The sequence below is a fragment of the Telopea speciosissima genome, chromosome 11, assembly GCF_018873765.1.
Source record: "Telopea speciosissima isolate NSW1024214 ecotype Mountain lineage chromosome 11, Tspe_v1, whole genome shotgun sequence".
Classification (NCBI taxonomy): domain Eukaryota; kingdom Viridiplantae; phylum Streptophyta; class Magnoliopsida; order Proteales; family Proteaceae; genus Telopea; species Telopea speciosissima.
The window spans coordinates 16,817,908-16,833,661 of NC_057926.1; the positions used below are offsets into that span (position 1 = coordinate 16,817,908).

A 15,754-nucleotide genomic window follows, 5' to 3' on the forward strand; every position below is an offset into this window, starting at 1 on the left:
TTGTTTATTCTGTGTGCCATATCATGTTTCATAAACAACACTTTGATCATGTAGTTTGTTAGTTTGTTTCTTTGCATTAGTATGCATATGATTCTAGGCTGCATTGGCATTTGCATTTGCATTGATATTTTTTTGTTACGATTCGATTGATGAAAGTAGTGTTTATTCTTACAACTCAGCAATCCATACATGTTTTTCATGCATAGATTGCACTGGGCTAGGCTGATATATCATAACCCAGTACTACGCCCCTTACCAACAGGGGGTAAGGTGTTGGACAACCCGTGGTACAGCCGAAGGGTATGCCGGGGTGCCATTTACTGTCCCATGTTAGCGTGTGTATTCCGCTGTGGGAACAAACAGTAGGGTTGGTCATTGGGGGTCTATTGGATTAGCTGCCTGGTGATATGCTTTCCTGGCGGGTCCTCACCGTGGTAGAATGGTTTCGCTCAGGTGACTGACGTCTGGTTATGTGTTTCCGGGACCGAGGTTAGCATCTACCACAGTAGTACTTAAACCTCATGTGACTTAGTATCCATGATAGGTGCATGTTAGACTAGAACATGCATCATGTTTAATGTGTTTGTTTTGCATGCATTCCCTTATTGGGCTCAGTTGAGAGCTCACCCCTCGTGATCACTCTATTTTACAGATGAGACTATTGTCACTGCTGCTTGTGTTTCTTTGGGGACTCCTTCTGTTCAGGGTTCTCCTGTTGACCGTGGAGTTGACACTACTGTTCTGGTGGAGCACGATGCTTCGTGCTCTTGTGATGATTGCTCATTCTCCTAATCTCCCAGACTGATCAGGCTTCTTCTCCCCTTTTTGTTATATCACTTTTGTAGTACCTATTGTATATAATCTTTTTGAGTTAGTGTTACATCTTTTATGAACCAGCATTGTAACCCTGCTGTACATGAATGTTCATATATGAATATATAAACTATTATTACTAGTTTTCCCTTAAATACTGTCTTATGTCTTATTATATTGCTTCCGCTGCATTTAATTCTGATTATTGTGAATGAGATTGCGAATAGACTACAGCACTTGCGATCCTGGTAGGTTGGTTGGATGTGAGACACATCCAGTCATACTTGGCCCTTATCAACCAGGCTGGGGTGTGACACTAAACCTAAGAGAAACGAATTCAGACTTGAGCTTGGAGAAGAAAATAGAGAAAAGAGAAGAAGAAGAAGGGAGAAGAGGAACTTACCTTGAGAATTCGATCTTGGCATTGATTTGGAAGGTTGGAAACCTCCATTAGAGACTTTGGAGCATAAGATCAGGGCAGCATCTCCTGTCCCTACTGCTGCTCATAGGTAAGCCTCCAATCCTTGCTGCTCCCACCTCTTTCCTCTCTAATCTCTTCTCTAAAATCTGTCCAATTCCAGCCTAGGCCTTTGGCAGCCATTAAGCTTAGTTCCCTAAGCTTAGTTAATCAATTAATGCCCAACTAATTACTGATTTGAACCAGATTTCAGTTCAGATATGGCAGTGACAAGAAAGCAGCCCCATAGGGACCCCAATCCCTAGCCGAATTGTCCAAATTTAGAACCCTAAATTGTTAATTTAGGATTAATTGTTCAAACCCCCAAATTGATATTAAATTTTGAAATTGAACTATTACTTACGCATGACCCACCTTAGAATAGGTTGAAATCATGAAATTAACCCTGTGCATGTGAAGATCCATGCCTTAAGAACAAAACCCCCGAATCTGCCATTTGAATCGGATGCAGAACCAGGGTTTGAACTGGTCGACTGGTTCACCTTGGCCCTGAATCCGATTCAACATTTTATGAGCAAATTGCCCCTCAATGATTGGGTATTGACCTGAACCCATTTCAGACCCTAATACTTATTGTTTTTCTACTGTTCTAGGACTGTCCTTGCTTGTTCTTGACTGTTCTTGTCTGGTCTGCGGGAATCTTATTACCTAGGCTAGCCAAACACATCAAATAAGGGAATATGATTTAATTTCAACGTGTTTAATCTCTTAATTTCTCTTTGTTCAGTGTGCCATGTCATGCATCACTATTATCGTCCAGATCACGTAGTTTATTAGCTTATAATTTTTGCATTAGACTCCATGTGATTAGGATGCATCGCATACTGCATTGCATTGATATTACTTGATACTGTACAATGATGTTAATGTTGCAGGGCTTACTCTAAAAATTGATCTGTACATACATATGCCATCATGATTAGACTGCATTGGGCTAGGGTGCTTCATAACCCAGTGCTACGACCCTTACCAATAGGGGTTGAGGTGTTGGATAACCCGTGGTAGGTCCGAAGGGTAATACCGGGATGCCATTCACTGTCCCCATATTAGCGATCCGCTCCACTGTGGGATCAACAGTAGGGTTAGTCTTTGGGGGTCTACTAGGGTCCGATGGTTCATGCCAGAACTGGTGAGTCTTCACCGTAGTAGAATGCTTTCGCTCGGGTGACCGATGATTCATACCGGAACCGAGGCTAGTATGCTGCTACAGTAGCACTTATACCTCATGCGACTTAGAATCCATGTTAGGAGCATGCTTACTTAGGACATTCATCATGACTGTTGTGATATGTTTACATGCATTTCCTTACTACGCTCGGTGGAGCTCACCCCTATGGATCCTCATATTTTTCAGATGAGACTACTCTTGGTGTTGCTGGTATTTCTATGGGGACTCCTTCTGCTCAGGATCTTCCTACAACTCTTGGAGTTGATACTCCTCTTCTGGTGGAGCACGATCCTTCATGCTCATGTGACGACTGCGCTTTCTCCTGATCTTTTTGATTGGTCAGGCTATCTCTACCCCTTTTTGTTATAACACTTTTGTAATGAACATTGTATATAGTCCTTTTGGGTTTGAGTTACTTCTTTTGTGATCTACCGATGTAACTCAGTTGTACTTAAATGTCCATATATATATATATATATAATTGTTATCACTAGTTCTTCTTTATTACTGTCTTATTGCCTTATTTAATTGATTCCGCTGCATTTAAATTCTGTATTTGTGAATGAAATTGCGAATAGAGTACAGCACTTGCGATCCTGGTGGGTTGGTTGGATGTTCGAGACATCCAGTTACACTTGGCCCTTATAAACCGGGCCGGGGTGTGACAGTAGGGGTTGACAAACACAATTACAAGCTGATTATATGGGCATTGATGACTTATCTAGCTTTGTTGGCATTTTGAGTATGGGTGATAGGGAGGGAGGATCGACTGGGCATTGGTGTGCCCCATCTTTTGACGCACATACCACTCCATTGTCATCGGATTATAGTGCATCACAACCTCACGATGGATATGGATATGGATATGGATATGGGCAGTTTAGTGGGGTAAGGGACTATAACTCCCAGTCCCAGTCCCAGGGACATACTGGATCATCTTTTGTGGATGACATCTTTGCATACCCTAGCTACCGACCTCACCAGCCATACATACAGCTAGTGCCAACACCACTTCCGCCAACATTATATCATACTGGATCATCTTCTTCCCAGGCTGGACCGATTGGTAACCCTAACCCATATCCTAGGATAGGTAACCTACAGTATGTTGATGACTCCATTTACATGACAGTTGTGGATGACTATACTCGTTTCTTCTCCGAAACTATACCATGGTCCACATATGTCCTTCAAACAGAGAGCAATGGACGTCGACTCCAGCGGAGCATGAGTGGGGTTGATCCAAGAAGGCACAGCAATTATTATTAGCACTTGTGACTTGTGACTCTTGTGAGTCTTGCACTCTTATAAGTTGTAAGTTGTGATTTGTGAACTTGTGACTTTGTGTATTGCCTATTAAACTATTGAGCTATTGAGCTATTGAGTATTGAGTCATTGACTATTATGGAGTTTATGAGAATATGATTTATGTTTTATGTCTTATGAGTTTTAATTAGTTTGTTTAAATTTCTTTTGTCTTTGACTACCTAATTAATGTGTATTTAACTATTTATACATTAGGGTCGGCGACCGTATACTGTCAATCAAGGGTGCAAGCCCAAAACACCACTTTGAGTTCATTTTTTTGCAATATGAAGGTTTAAATATGTTTATTTAGCTTAAATAACGGTGTCCATGAATTATCATGCCTAGATATGGCCAAAAACCCACCGAGATGGACTGCCGAAATATTGCAGAAAAAATGCAATATTTCGGCAAAATTTTGGAATATTTCAGATATCTCGGTAAGCCCGAGATACCGATATATCGCGAAATTTTAAACCTTGGTGACAACTATGTTCAATATAATTTCAGTTTTCAACAGTGCGTGCTCTATGGATTCAGTGGTAAGCTGAGAAGATTCTCAGAGGTTACTCGGTGGAATCCAAGGTCCTGCCACAGGTGGATTTCTGCTTCTATGTCCTCTTTCATCATTCCTATTATCTGTTTCAGTTTTTCACCATCACATGTCAGATTCCTATCTATTCTTACCATGCAGTACCCCCTCTTTCAACCATGCTTTCAGATATCTTATAGTCCTCATAATTGTCTATATATTGATCTGTTCGGTCTAAAATCCCATATCTAAGCTTATTCTAAGAGTTCTTAGAGATTCTACTGAAAGAATTCAAGTCCTGGTTCAGAAATCCTAGTTCCTAGTTTAAAAAAAGGCCGTACCCAGGGCACAAGGCTCCCACGTTTAGCAGGGTCTGGGGAGGGTCAAATGTACGCAGCCTTAACCCTGTTTCCAGAGAGGCTGTTTCCAGGACTTGAACCCATGACCAAGCGTTCAGCAAGTGAGCACTTGACCAACGCGCCAAGCAAGACCTTCTAAATCCTAGTTCCTAGTTTGCGGGTCACAAATCCTAGTAGTGCTAGGCCTCTCCCCTTGCAACCATGCATTTGATCTCAGATTTCTGATCTTTTACTGGCAGACAACCCTCACTTAAAGGGGCACTTGACCAGGTTTTGGGGTCGATCAGATCAACCCCTTTCAAGTCATTCAAGTTCTCCTTTTCTTCATTAATTTTGAACATTACTATTTGTCATCAATTTCCCATACGCTGCTCTGTTAGTTCTCTAATATTCTCTGTTTATTTGGAGACCCATTTAGCAGAGCAGTCCAGTAAGTTCTATTCCAAGAGCTTGAGGATCAGATTTGCCATTAAGAGGCATATAGATAAAATAAGAAATACTCGTAAAATGGTTATCTTGGGGTTGGTATGGCCACGTCTTTTCACCTCCTGTGTTGCGTATAGAAGACACCATGGAACAAGCCAAACTAAGAGAGTGATTTGTTGAAGATAAACTTTATCAGATGAATGCAACCACTCGTATCACTGGGACACTGGACAAGGTAAATCAATTGTATCAAAATTAATTTCCATGTCAAACTGTTAAAAATTATTAGATGGTTAATTGGATGATTGAAGATCATCTAACCATGATAGGCACGGACAGGAAATACTTCAAGCATGTATTCCAATCAAGCAGGACAGAATCAACAAAGGCACCCTGAAATGTCCACTTCTCTTTGGGTTTCCTGATACCTAACATATCTTAATTAACTCAAGGATGACTTCAAATGGTCAAATGCTGCCACTGAAGACTTTGTTTTGCACTTTTCAGATTCAACAGAAATCTTCCACTACAAAATATCTCAACAAAACTTTGCCTCTACCAGTCATAACTTGAGTACCAAGGTCATATAAAGTCAAATATAACACTCTGAAAAACCCAGAAACCTCGTTCAGACCATATCATATGTATTTAACTTTTTTTATGGCTAACCTCCCATAAGGGCCTTGTATTGTTCTATTGATATTTCAGATGATTTAAAGTTGGAGACAGGGGGAAAAGGATACAAGAGAAGAAAGAAGCAAACTGCTTCCTCCACTTTTACTGCATGCTCCTATTTTACATTTGTACCACAACACTCAACAGACTCAACACTACCTTTCAAGCTGAGGTACGAAGATCAAGCACGCCCAACATACTTAAGATATGATAAAAAAAAAAAAAACAGATATCTTATGTACCTTTGGCTAGGATATTGGTGCAGCCCGCAATTCGATAGCCTACTGGTGATGGGAACGACTGAGGGAGTGGAAGTAATATGAAACTTAAATTTTTCAGACCAAGGAATGGGGAACTGGCATGAATAGATATCAGCTCTTAGGTTTCAAATCACTATCGAAGTAAGATATCATTAGACAAAACCACTCTATTGTACGATGATGGTAACATTGATTGCTTTTTGTTTCAAATAGTAACCTAAAGAGGATAAACTTAAGGCTTTTAGGTAAAGCTTCTGGGATCCAAGGGAGGCACATGTACAACAATACAAGACAAACACATTACAAGGTAGGAGAGGAAATGTCTAAAGCAGTCTTTACACCCTAAAACTCGTTATTGGATCCATTCATGAGATGAGATGCAATAAGATGGTAAGAGCCCATCTCGAAATTCTGCAAACTTAAGCAACATTATTTCAGTGGAATCTTTCGAAGAGTCTAGGAAGATCAAACTGCCCCTTCATACAGCATCAAGTCCATATATAAGCACCAAAATCACACAGAAAACCAGATAGAACAGCTTAATCAATTAAATTCTCTCCAGATTCAGGAACTAGGGAGCTAAGCAGCAAAATGCAAAATAACTTCAAAATCGGTTCTACATTTTGCTAAGATTAAGAATTTACCATATTTAGTTGATCTTATAAATTTTTGAAACTCAGTTTCTGGATGCATTTGGTGTGGCATCTCCTCACGAGTTTCATGATTTGTCACCTATGAACTAAATATTGTAAGTCTACTACTTGATTAAGCAAGAGCATTAAATCAATTGAAAAAAGGATAATAAGTATACAGCTGGGAGATCAGAGATAGCATCATGAAGGCAAAGTGCTCTTTCTAGTTTGCGGGGCTGGCCTTCATCATAAGCAACAGTGTTACGCTGAAATATTTAAGATAAAGTGAGAAACTAATTATTAATAAAGGAGAGATGAGATGAAATTAAACAGTCAATACATCAAATTGAAATTAGTACCTCAAATTCACATGGAGCACCATATTTAAAAATTACATCGTGTGTTGGATGTGGATACTGAGGTAGTTTCTGCAAGAAAAAGAAAAACCATTGACAAATTAATACCTACTAAAAATATCAGATACACACTTGTATACATGCATGTGCTCAGCCACGTAAATGCATGCACACATACACACTCACAGAGAGAGAGAGAGAGCACTAGCCTCACAGGGATGGGCACCCCACAAGAAAGCACGCAATCGAAATTGTGGAAGACCATAACAACCGGCAGCCATGATTCCAAGCCTAGCTTGGTACTTCAAGTGAACCAAACGACTTAAAGCATACCTTCCAAGAGAACCATCAGCAAACCTCAAAATGTCAACCACGTTCTCCATTAAAACAAACTTGGGCTTTAAGAACTTCACTATATCCATGAAAAATATTATTTGACGATTTCTTTCATCTTCTAGTGGGGCATCAACATTTCTAAATCGGTTAAAGCCACTAATCCCTTGGCATGGAGGCCCTCCACAAACAACATCAGCATCTCCCTGGAATTCACCAATTTGCTAAGAAAATGGAAGTTTGATAGAAATTGTATTTTTTTTAAAGGAGTGACAATTTAAGCATCTCAAGTAAGGCTTACCGGAAGAGGCAATATTTTTAATTTAAATCCTTCTCTCACAAAATCCCTTATTCCATCTTTGCATTTACTGAGAAACGTACATATTGTTAATTAGCGATAAATCATATTAAGAAGAATATGTCACAACCTAGAAAGTGACATACCTCAGCTCTTCAATTGGTTCCCATGTATCACTGCTTGGACCATAACCTTTCCAACGTACCTAAACAATGCCACTTGGAACAAAATTTTATCAAATTCGTACTTATTCTATCTATAACAAAATTAGTTTACTCATTGTCAGTGAAAATTGAAAACAGAAAATGATTTTCCCAAAACATGATGAGTACTCATAAGAATTACATCATAGAAGTATTATTTTTCTGATACGTGCACTATGGGAATTATATTCTGAACCAGAAAAACATATGAGTGAAAATCTAAATTGCTTGACTGCTTATAGAAGAAAAAGCTAGAATGCATAATCACAATATCTCATTGCGTTCTCCACCACATTTATCATTAAGAATCCACAGTTTTGAAATCAATGGAATTGCTAATTCTTCCATGTAATTGAACTGCCAATTCATTCCACCGTTCGAATGATCTCAAAAGACCAATGAAATTTGTAACCATGGATTTGAAAGGTAAAAGGGCGGATATCTGTTAACATAAAACCAACCAAAAGGCAACATAAACATTCACAAAAGAAACATTAAATCGTTTGGGGGTCCCATCAAGTCACCTTTAACATAGACATAACACCATTCATATAAAATCAAGTCGAGCATGGAACCATTACACACACACACACCAAAAAGGAGAGAGAAAGAGAGAGAGCGAATTAGGGTTTGTTGTCAGTGTTTCTTTACTTATGCTATTGTTTAATTCTGTAACTTATAATTTTTTATAAATTAATTTTTTATGCTTATTTGTCATTAGAGAGTTAGGGTATGTTGTCAGCATTTCTTTACTTATTCTATTGTTTATTCTGAACTTATAATTTTTTAGTTTAATTTTTTATGTTTAATTCGTCATTTCTAATTGTTATTTTTATGTTCTTATTCCTATTTTTATTTTATTTTTCATTTATATTTATATTTTAGATTTTATTTATATTATTTTTATCTTTACTCTTCACTTATACTTTTACTTTTAAATTTTACTCTTCACTTCACTTCACAAAAGCTAGAATTGGATGTCAAACAATAAGAGGAGAGACGGAAAAGAGAAAGACCTTCTAAGATCACTCCATTTCCCAAGTCTCTTTGATGTATTATAATCTCTAATTGTATCGTTTTTAAGTTTTTAATTCCCTATCATTGGGCAAAGGTTTAAGACAATTTTCAAGACTAAATCCCACCCTAACGGTCCCAGTGGTATTGCTTCAGTTCTGTTTCCAGACTTAAAAGGTCATCCAAACAGAAGAATTGGATCATTCTCCACAACCCAATTCGACCGATCTGAATGCGCCCAGACTAAGAACCAGAAACAAATTACTAGAGCTATTTACTCCAGCTGGCATAGGGGTAGCTTTCAATAAATAAAACTATTTCTTGAACAGTGCACCTACTTGGCCAGTAAGAAATCACTTGGAGATGGAAGTAACAGATCAGAGGTATGTGTTACATGACCTGAGATTCAACTGGAAAGCATAACCAACAACAATAAATCCAATAAAAACGCAGATATAGTGTGTGAAGCCAAGGCCTTCGGAATGTACCCTCCAAAATCATCAAGTGAAACCAATCAGCTAATATGCTTTTCCACATCCAATATATACAGACAAGATGAGTTCCAACGAAGTGGGTAAAAATAATGGTAGGCCCTTTGCCACATGGTAGGCTTGGAGTGTAGGAGGGTCCATATCATAGAGAATAGGAAGTGGTTTAAAATGAGTTTAAAGTTTCACAAAATTACATTAGTGCCATTTCAATGTAAGGTAATCAGTAGTCCAGTCCCTCATTTGTGAACTGAAACTTGACTAATGAGATCCGTGTGGGATCCTCACATGGACTGCTGCAGATAAAATACAGAATTAGACTTATTTTATGTTGAGAACATATATCATGTATGTTGTCATTGTTGTCAACACGGGTTGTTGGACCAACACACTCACTTCAGAAGGAATCAAGGAATGCAGTGCTAATATGGAAGAGCAAGAATGGCCAGTTGGGAAGAAGGGTCGAAGTTTCAGCAAAATAGAGAAGTGCAGAAACATGCTTAGATTCAAGATCGAATGCACTCGGTTTGACATTGAATGATGTCTCATTGACACCAATCACATGGAGCTTGACGCATTCTCGATGTCGACTTAGGTATGTTTTGTGTCAATATGCATGTTTGGCAAACTAGACACTCAATAGTTTATGTTCGACACTTATAGGGGATTATCGATAGTGATGCTGTGTCAGTTGACGCACATTCCACGTCAAGCAAGTTACATCGAGCCTCAAACGAGGCTACATGTGACCAAAAGTGTGTAAGTCATCCTTGACTATTTAAGTTGGCCTTTGGGCTACACAAAAAAAGAGAGAGAGAACACCACTCGAGAGAAGAGAGCCTCCAAGAGAAAACCCAAGAAGATTGCCTTCGAGTCTTCATTGGTCTTGCACCACTTGGGAAGGATTCTTCAAGCTCATCAGAGTGCATCAAGGGTTGTGTGTTGAGGAGAAAAAGGGCTCCCCAACAAACCTAGGCTTTGTGAGGAACAACACGAGGAGGATTCAACTTGTTCAAGAAGCTTGATTGAAGTTCAAGTGTTAAGGTGAAGAATGTGAGTGGAAGCAAGCAAGGAAAAACATCATATTTTAGCTAACTGTTCAATTTGTGCTTTCTCTATTGTAAGGGTATTTGACTGTACGCAAGGTGTTTGAAAAAACGCCATAGTCAGTACATTGGGCCTATATTAGTATTTGCATATGCCATTGTAGACCCATTATTGTAGTAGCTATCAAGTGGATGCTTGATAGAGGGGTTGTAGGATTGTAGCTCCTTTATGGTGGGTGCAACATAAAGTTGGGGATAGGTGCTCCTTTGTAGTGGGTGCTACATAAATCCGGGGATTGGTGCTCCTTGTGGTGGTGTGCATTGTACTAAGGTTAGATTTGGGTTGTAGCCCAAAGAGTCATTTGCACTGTGGACGTAGCCACATTGGCGAACCACATATGTCTTGGGTTGTAGATGTGTTTGTGTGTGCTTTGCTCTTTGTGTTTTATGGTTGTGTGGATGTGAACGTGCGCCAGCTCAACGTGTGAGAATCCCCCAATCGGAGAGACAAAGTTTTGTGAGCCCCTTATCAGTGATTCACCCCCTCTTAGTGACAGTGAGTTCAACATTTTAGTGGAAATAAGGCTTGGGTTGGGTTATATATGTGTTGGGCCTTTCGTCCAATGGGTTTTCTTTACCACTTTAATGGACCCAAAATATGGGTAGAAGGCATGGTTCGAGAACTCACAAGATCTCGCCGAGTTTCTCAGTATTTTGAAATCTCAAGTCGAGATGGCATATGTATTATAAAAATGCAATTTCTCGGCAAGATCTCGGCGAGATCTCAGTATCGTCTCAGCCCAGCCAAATGAGTCCAATTTCCTGATTTTTTTAGTTATAAAAATGCAATTTCTCGCCGAGATCTCGGTATGGGTATGGATATGGGTTTTGACCCTTTTTTTGTGCCCATTTGACCCATCTAACCAAAACATTACAAACTAAGCTATGGACAGAACTCGAAAATCTCGCCAAGTTCTGTCCTTAGCCTCTAAAGAAAGGAGAAAACAGCCCTCTCTCTCAATTTTCTTCCTCTTTCCTTCAAATCTTGGGTGGATTGCATGTTTCAAGTCAGATTCAAGTGCTAAATTGAAGATTCAACTCCAACAGTCCAAGAATCATCACCTATTTGAAGGATTTCAAAGGTATTTTCTAGTTTTCCCCAAATCTATTTTTTTCAAAAAATTTGTGTAATCCTTTTAGTACGACTCGTCGCCTACCAACCTATGGTCCAAAGTGAAACTCATATTTGGACTTGTTTTTTGGGAAATCTGGGCATGCCATTGTGTTTAAACGGCCTGAAATAGGCTAAATACCAAGTTTCAGACCCAAAATATGTGTAAAACCCACCGAGTTGGGGGTCCGAGTCAAAAAAAAAAAAAAATGCAGCAACTCGCCGAGATCTCAGCGAGATCTCGACTCATCTCGTTTTCTGGCTGGGCCGAGATGCCACCGAGACCCGAGTTTTAGAACCTTGGTAGAAGGTAGGCATACGGGATTTACATTATTAGTTTAGTTTGAGCGTTTTCTTTCAATAAATAATTGTTATTTCCTTGGTTGTTAAGGATAGTCTTTATGAATAAAACTTGGGAAATTTTCTCTCAATAAACCCCTATACTTGCCCTATATTAACTTAAACTCCCCTACTCGAACTTCCTTTTCTGATTCCCCAAAAAAATTAAACTTCTAGCTCTCCTTCTCCCCTGGTACTTTAAAATTCCTAAACTACCCCCCATTTTCTGATGTTAACCGGTAGGTTCTTTTTTAAAATTATTTTATTGACTCCTAAACTGCTTTATTTCCTTTTTTATTAACAGAAGTGGGACCCACCTTTTTATTCTTCTTTTTTTCTCCATGAATGCTTCTCCTCACCGTGCCCCGTTGGCGGCCGCTGCACCCCCTCACCCTCACCCGATGAAATGCCATTCGATATCATCCCAAAGCTGCACATATGGAACAATTACCCCTTTAAAGGGGCAATTGATTTAATTAATTTGTTATAACCACAAAATTGATTTCTCTAAATTATATATGACTGTCGTTTCTGCTTGAAAATTGTTGTTTTTTCTCAAATGGATTTTTGTATATCGGGACTTTCATGAATAATCATTCTTCTTTTTATAACATTTCCTGAATCTCTTGAATAAGTCCGTGGCTCTTGTGGGTTTTAGTCCATAAATCATTCTCTGCGTTGTGTGCATCTTAGGGCGTCAAAGCACCAAGACTTGGGTTAAAGTTGCAGCTAAGTCAGCTATCTGTTCGATGAAGGGAAAATCGTGTATGTGGGTTAAGTTTCCTTTTTTTTTTCCTCCAGTTTTTACAGGTGTTTACTAGCCCAAGCTAGTTAGTGGCTGTAAAAGCACCAAGACTTGGTAGCATTCACCTCCTCTAACTCTGAAATGATGACAGAATAGCTGATGGAGCCAATTGGTTGTGTCTGCAGATATATATAATTTTACATTCAAGGTCCGAATTTTGATGAAGACTGTGTGGTCGTTCACCTTCGAAGTTGTCCATAACGTTATTCGATACAGAGAAAATTAAGGTACTGAGAATCATCAATCAATCTGTATTTCCTTATTAAACCATATAGTTGTTTAGATCGTGTTCCAATGAAATTCTCCTTATTATGGGTTAAGTACAAGAATACAATCTGACACCTTTTGGATTTTCCTTTAATTCGATGCATATCAGTAATGAATTGCTTGATTACTATCCAATATTCATGTTTTATTGTTCCTGGGTTTTAGATGGCACACTTGGTTCTATAGGAGGAAGACAATCACTTGTCCTTTGTTCTTGGGAGTATCTTCCTCTCCACAGTTTCCACAGATAGATTTCGACCATGGGTTCATTAGGGGAACCAATACCTGAAGAAATTTATACCAAACCTCCTAGAATACGGTTCTTAGAGTACACAAGGAACTCTGCTATATCATTCAGAACCTACCAGACCATTGTCCTAATTGTGACCAAACAAAAACTCGTTTCGTCTTGGTCGTATTTTTGAGAATTTCGAATATCTCGTTCTGATTGAAACGAAATGCACCTTCAAATGAAAAAATACATAAACTCGACCAAAATTTCGGTCATTTCACGAAATTTTGACACTTTGTAACATCTCGCAAAAATTTGCAAGATGTTACAAAACATGGTTATAAAAGTATTGAATTATTTATCCACCCGTGTCCCCCTTTGGATAGTCCGCCGTGTTAGAGCTCTTGTATGATATACATATTGTTTCCTCCCTTTCCTACAAGGTCGGCCTTTTAGAGGAAGCGGTTCCAACATGGTATCAGAGTAGGCAGGGGTCACAGTATCAAGTCCCCCTGGGAGCGGGCAGGTGTTGAATTATTTATCCACCCGTGTCCCCCTTTGGATAGTCCGCTGTGTTAGAGCTCCTGTATGATATACATATTGTTTCCTCCCTTTCCTACAAGGTCGGCCTTTTAGAGGAAGCGGTTCCAACAAAAAGTTCCAACTCTCATGAGTCTCAGCCGAAATTTCGACCAAGAGCTCACAAGCCTTATATTTTTCGTTTTTTTGCTCCCATTTCTTCATCTTTCCCTCTTTTTTGGTGATTTTTGCTTTGTTCTTCGAATCTTCACCGAATCTACGCCGGAAGCACTTGGGGAAGACAGTATTGAACCTTCTTAGCACATCAGTGAAGCCTTTCCACTATTTCAGGTAAAACCATTTCCTCCAAAAATGTTTTTTTGAAAAAAAAAAACATGATCAATACATGTTTGTTTGTGATGGAATTATTATATGTCAGACATCTTCTCCTACCCAAGCCACCAGCCGTACCCGTACATGCTCCCAAAGCCATCATATCACAGTGGATCAGTGGGTAGTCGTGGTTCTTCACACTTTGGTGACCCATATCCTAGGATAGGTTACTATCAGCATGTTGATGATGCAATTTACATGGCAACTGTGGATGACTACTCTCGTTTCTTCTCCCAGACTATAACATGGAACTCATATGTCCTACAATCGGAGAACAATGCACATCGGCTCCATCAGATTATGAGTGGGGTCGATCCACAACTGCGGAGTAATTATTATTAGACATTTGAGTCACTTGATGGCTACTTGACTTGTATTGGGAATTTGGGATATTGATGTCATTCTGTTATTGACTTATTGTATTTAATATATGACTTATAAGTCATTGATTTTATGTTTCCAAGTGAATTTACTTGTTTAAATTGCTTATTAATTATTATGTCCTCTAGTACTAAAGTCTTAAACAATGTGTATGTGTAATAAACTAAGTTATACAATAGGATTCGACCGTATATTGCCAATTAATGGTGCAAATCCAAAACACCACTTTGGGTGACTATTTTTGCAATTTGAACATTTACATGTGTTTATATAGCCTAAAATAGGGTTTTCATCAAATTTCAGGCCTTAACTTGGCCTAAAACCCACTTAAATAAGCTACCAAAATCTTGTAGGAAAAATACAATTCGGTCGAAATATCCGAAATTGCGGATATTTCGGATATTTCGATCAGACCGAAACACCGAAACGAAACGAGATTTTAAACCTTGATTGTGATGTGTTTTGTTTATGCTCAAAATGGGCTAATAAACTTGCTCAAAGCAATACTCAATCATTCACTAAATCGTGGGGAGCCTCTATGGGCAGTTACGTATAAATAGACTCAAGGGGATGAGTAAAAAATAAAAGGAAATAAAATAGCAGTCTCTTATATGGCTGAGACTTGCTTTACAAGTATTAAACTGAATTAGAAACTAACTGAAATAGAAAGCCTACTTGACTAAGTTACTAAAACAGAAGATAGAAACAAAATAACTATAAAAATAGAAACTAAACCAACTCCTAAATCCCCACGCATAGACAAAATTGACCCTTCTAAAAAAAGTCTTCACACGATCTGGTCTTGGTTCCCACAGGATCTTCTAGTAGCATTCACATTTCACACCAAGGCAATATAGGTTCCGTGACACTGTTCATGTGAATAGTGTTTTGGACTCTTTTTCTTCATGTTTTGTCCTACTTCAGGGAGACTAATGGGAAGTGCGTCGGAAGAGTTTTCCCGACATTTCTTCCTGACATTTCTTCTCCCTCAGTACCACGCGAAGGAAATGCCATGTGAGCTCTATGTGCAAGGACCATGGGAAATGTCACAACTCTACAACAGAGAATAACAAATTTTCTTGGTGTGAGCTTGCCATGATTTTTTGTCCTTATGGAAAGGTACAAGGAACTAAAACTCGTGAGATCTCGAGCGAGATCTTGGTTTTTCCCAAGGTCGAGACAAGATGGCATACGAAACAAGAAAGTGCAATATCTCGTCAAGTTCTCGTGAGATCTCGACCCAAACTCCTTCATATGAGTG

The 15,754-nt window shown here is 38.9% G+C and overlaps 1 protein-coding gene across 1 annotated transcript in view; it reads right to left on the reverse strand.

The window, feature by feature from the left end:
• LOC122646680 (DNA (cytosine-5)-methyltransferase CMT2-like) overlaps positions 1–15,754 on the reverse strand; it is an 83,828-nt gene that overhangs the window by 44,694 nt on the left and 23,380 nt on the right. The window contains exons 11-16 of the mRNA XM_043840272.1: positions 7,782–7,840; positions 7,639–7,705; positions 7,214–7,543; positions 7,008–7,076; positions 6,828–6,914; positions 6,661–6,748 (exon numbers count right to left, since the gene is read on the reverse strand). Coding sequence (XP_043696207.1) covers positions 6,661–6,748; positions 6,828–6,914; positions 7,008–7,076; positions 7,214–7,543; positions 7,639–7,705; positions 7,782–7,840 — 700 coding nt within the window. The remainder of the gene's footprint in view (positions 1–6,660; positions 6,749–6,827; positions 6,915–7,007; positions 7,077–7,213; positions 7,544–7,638; positions 7,706–7,781; positions 7,841–15,754) is intronic.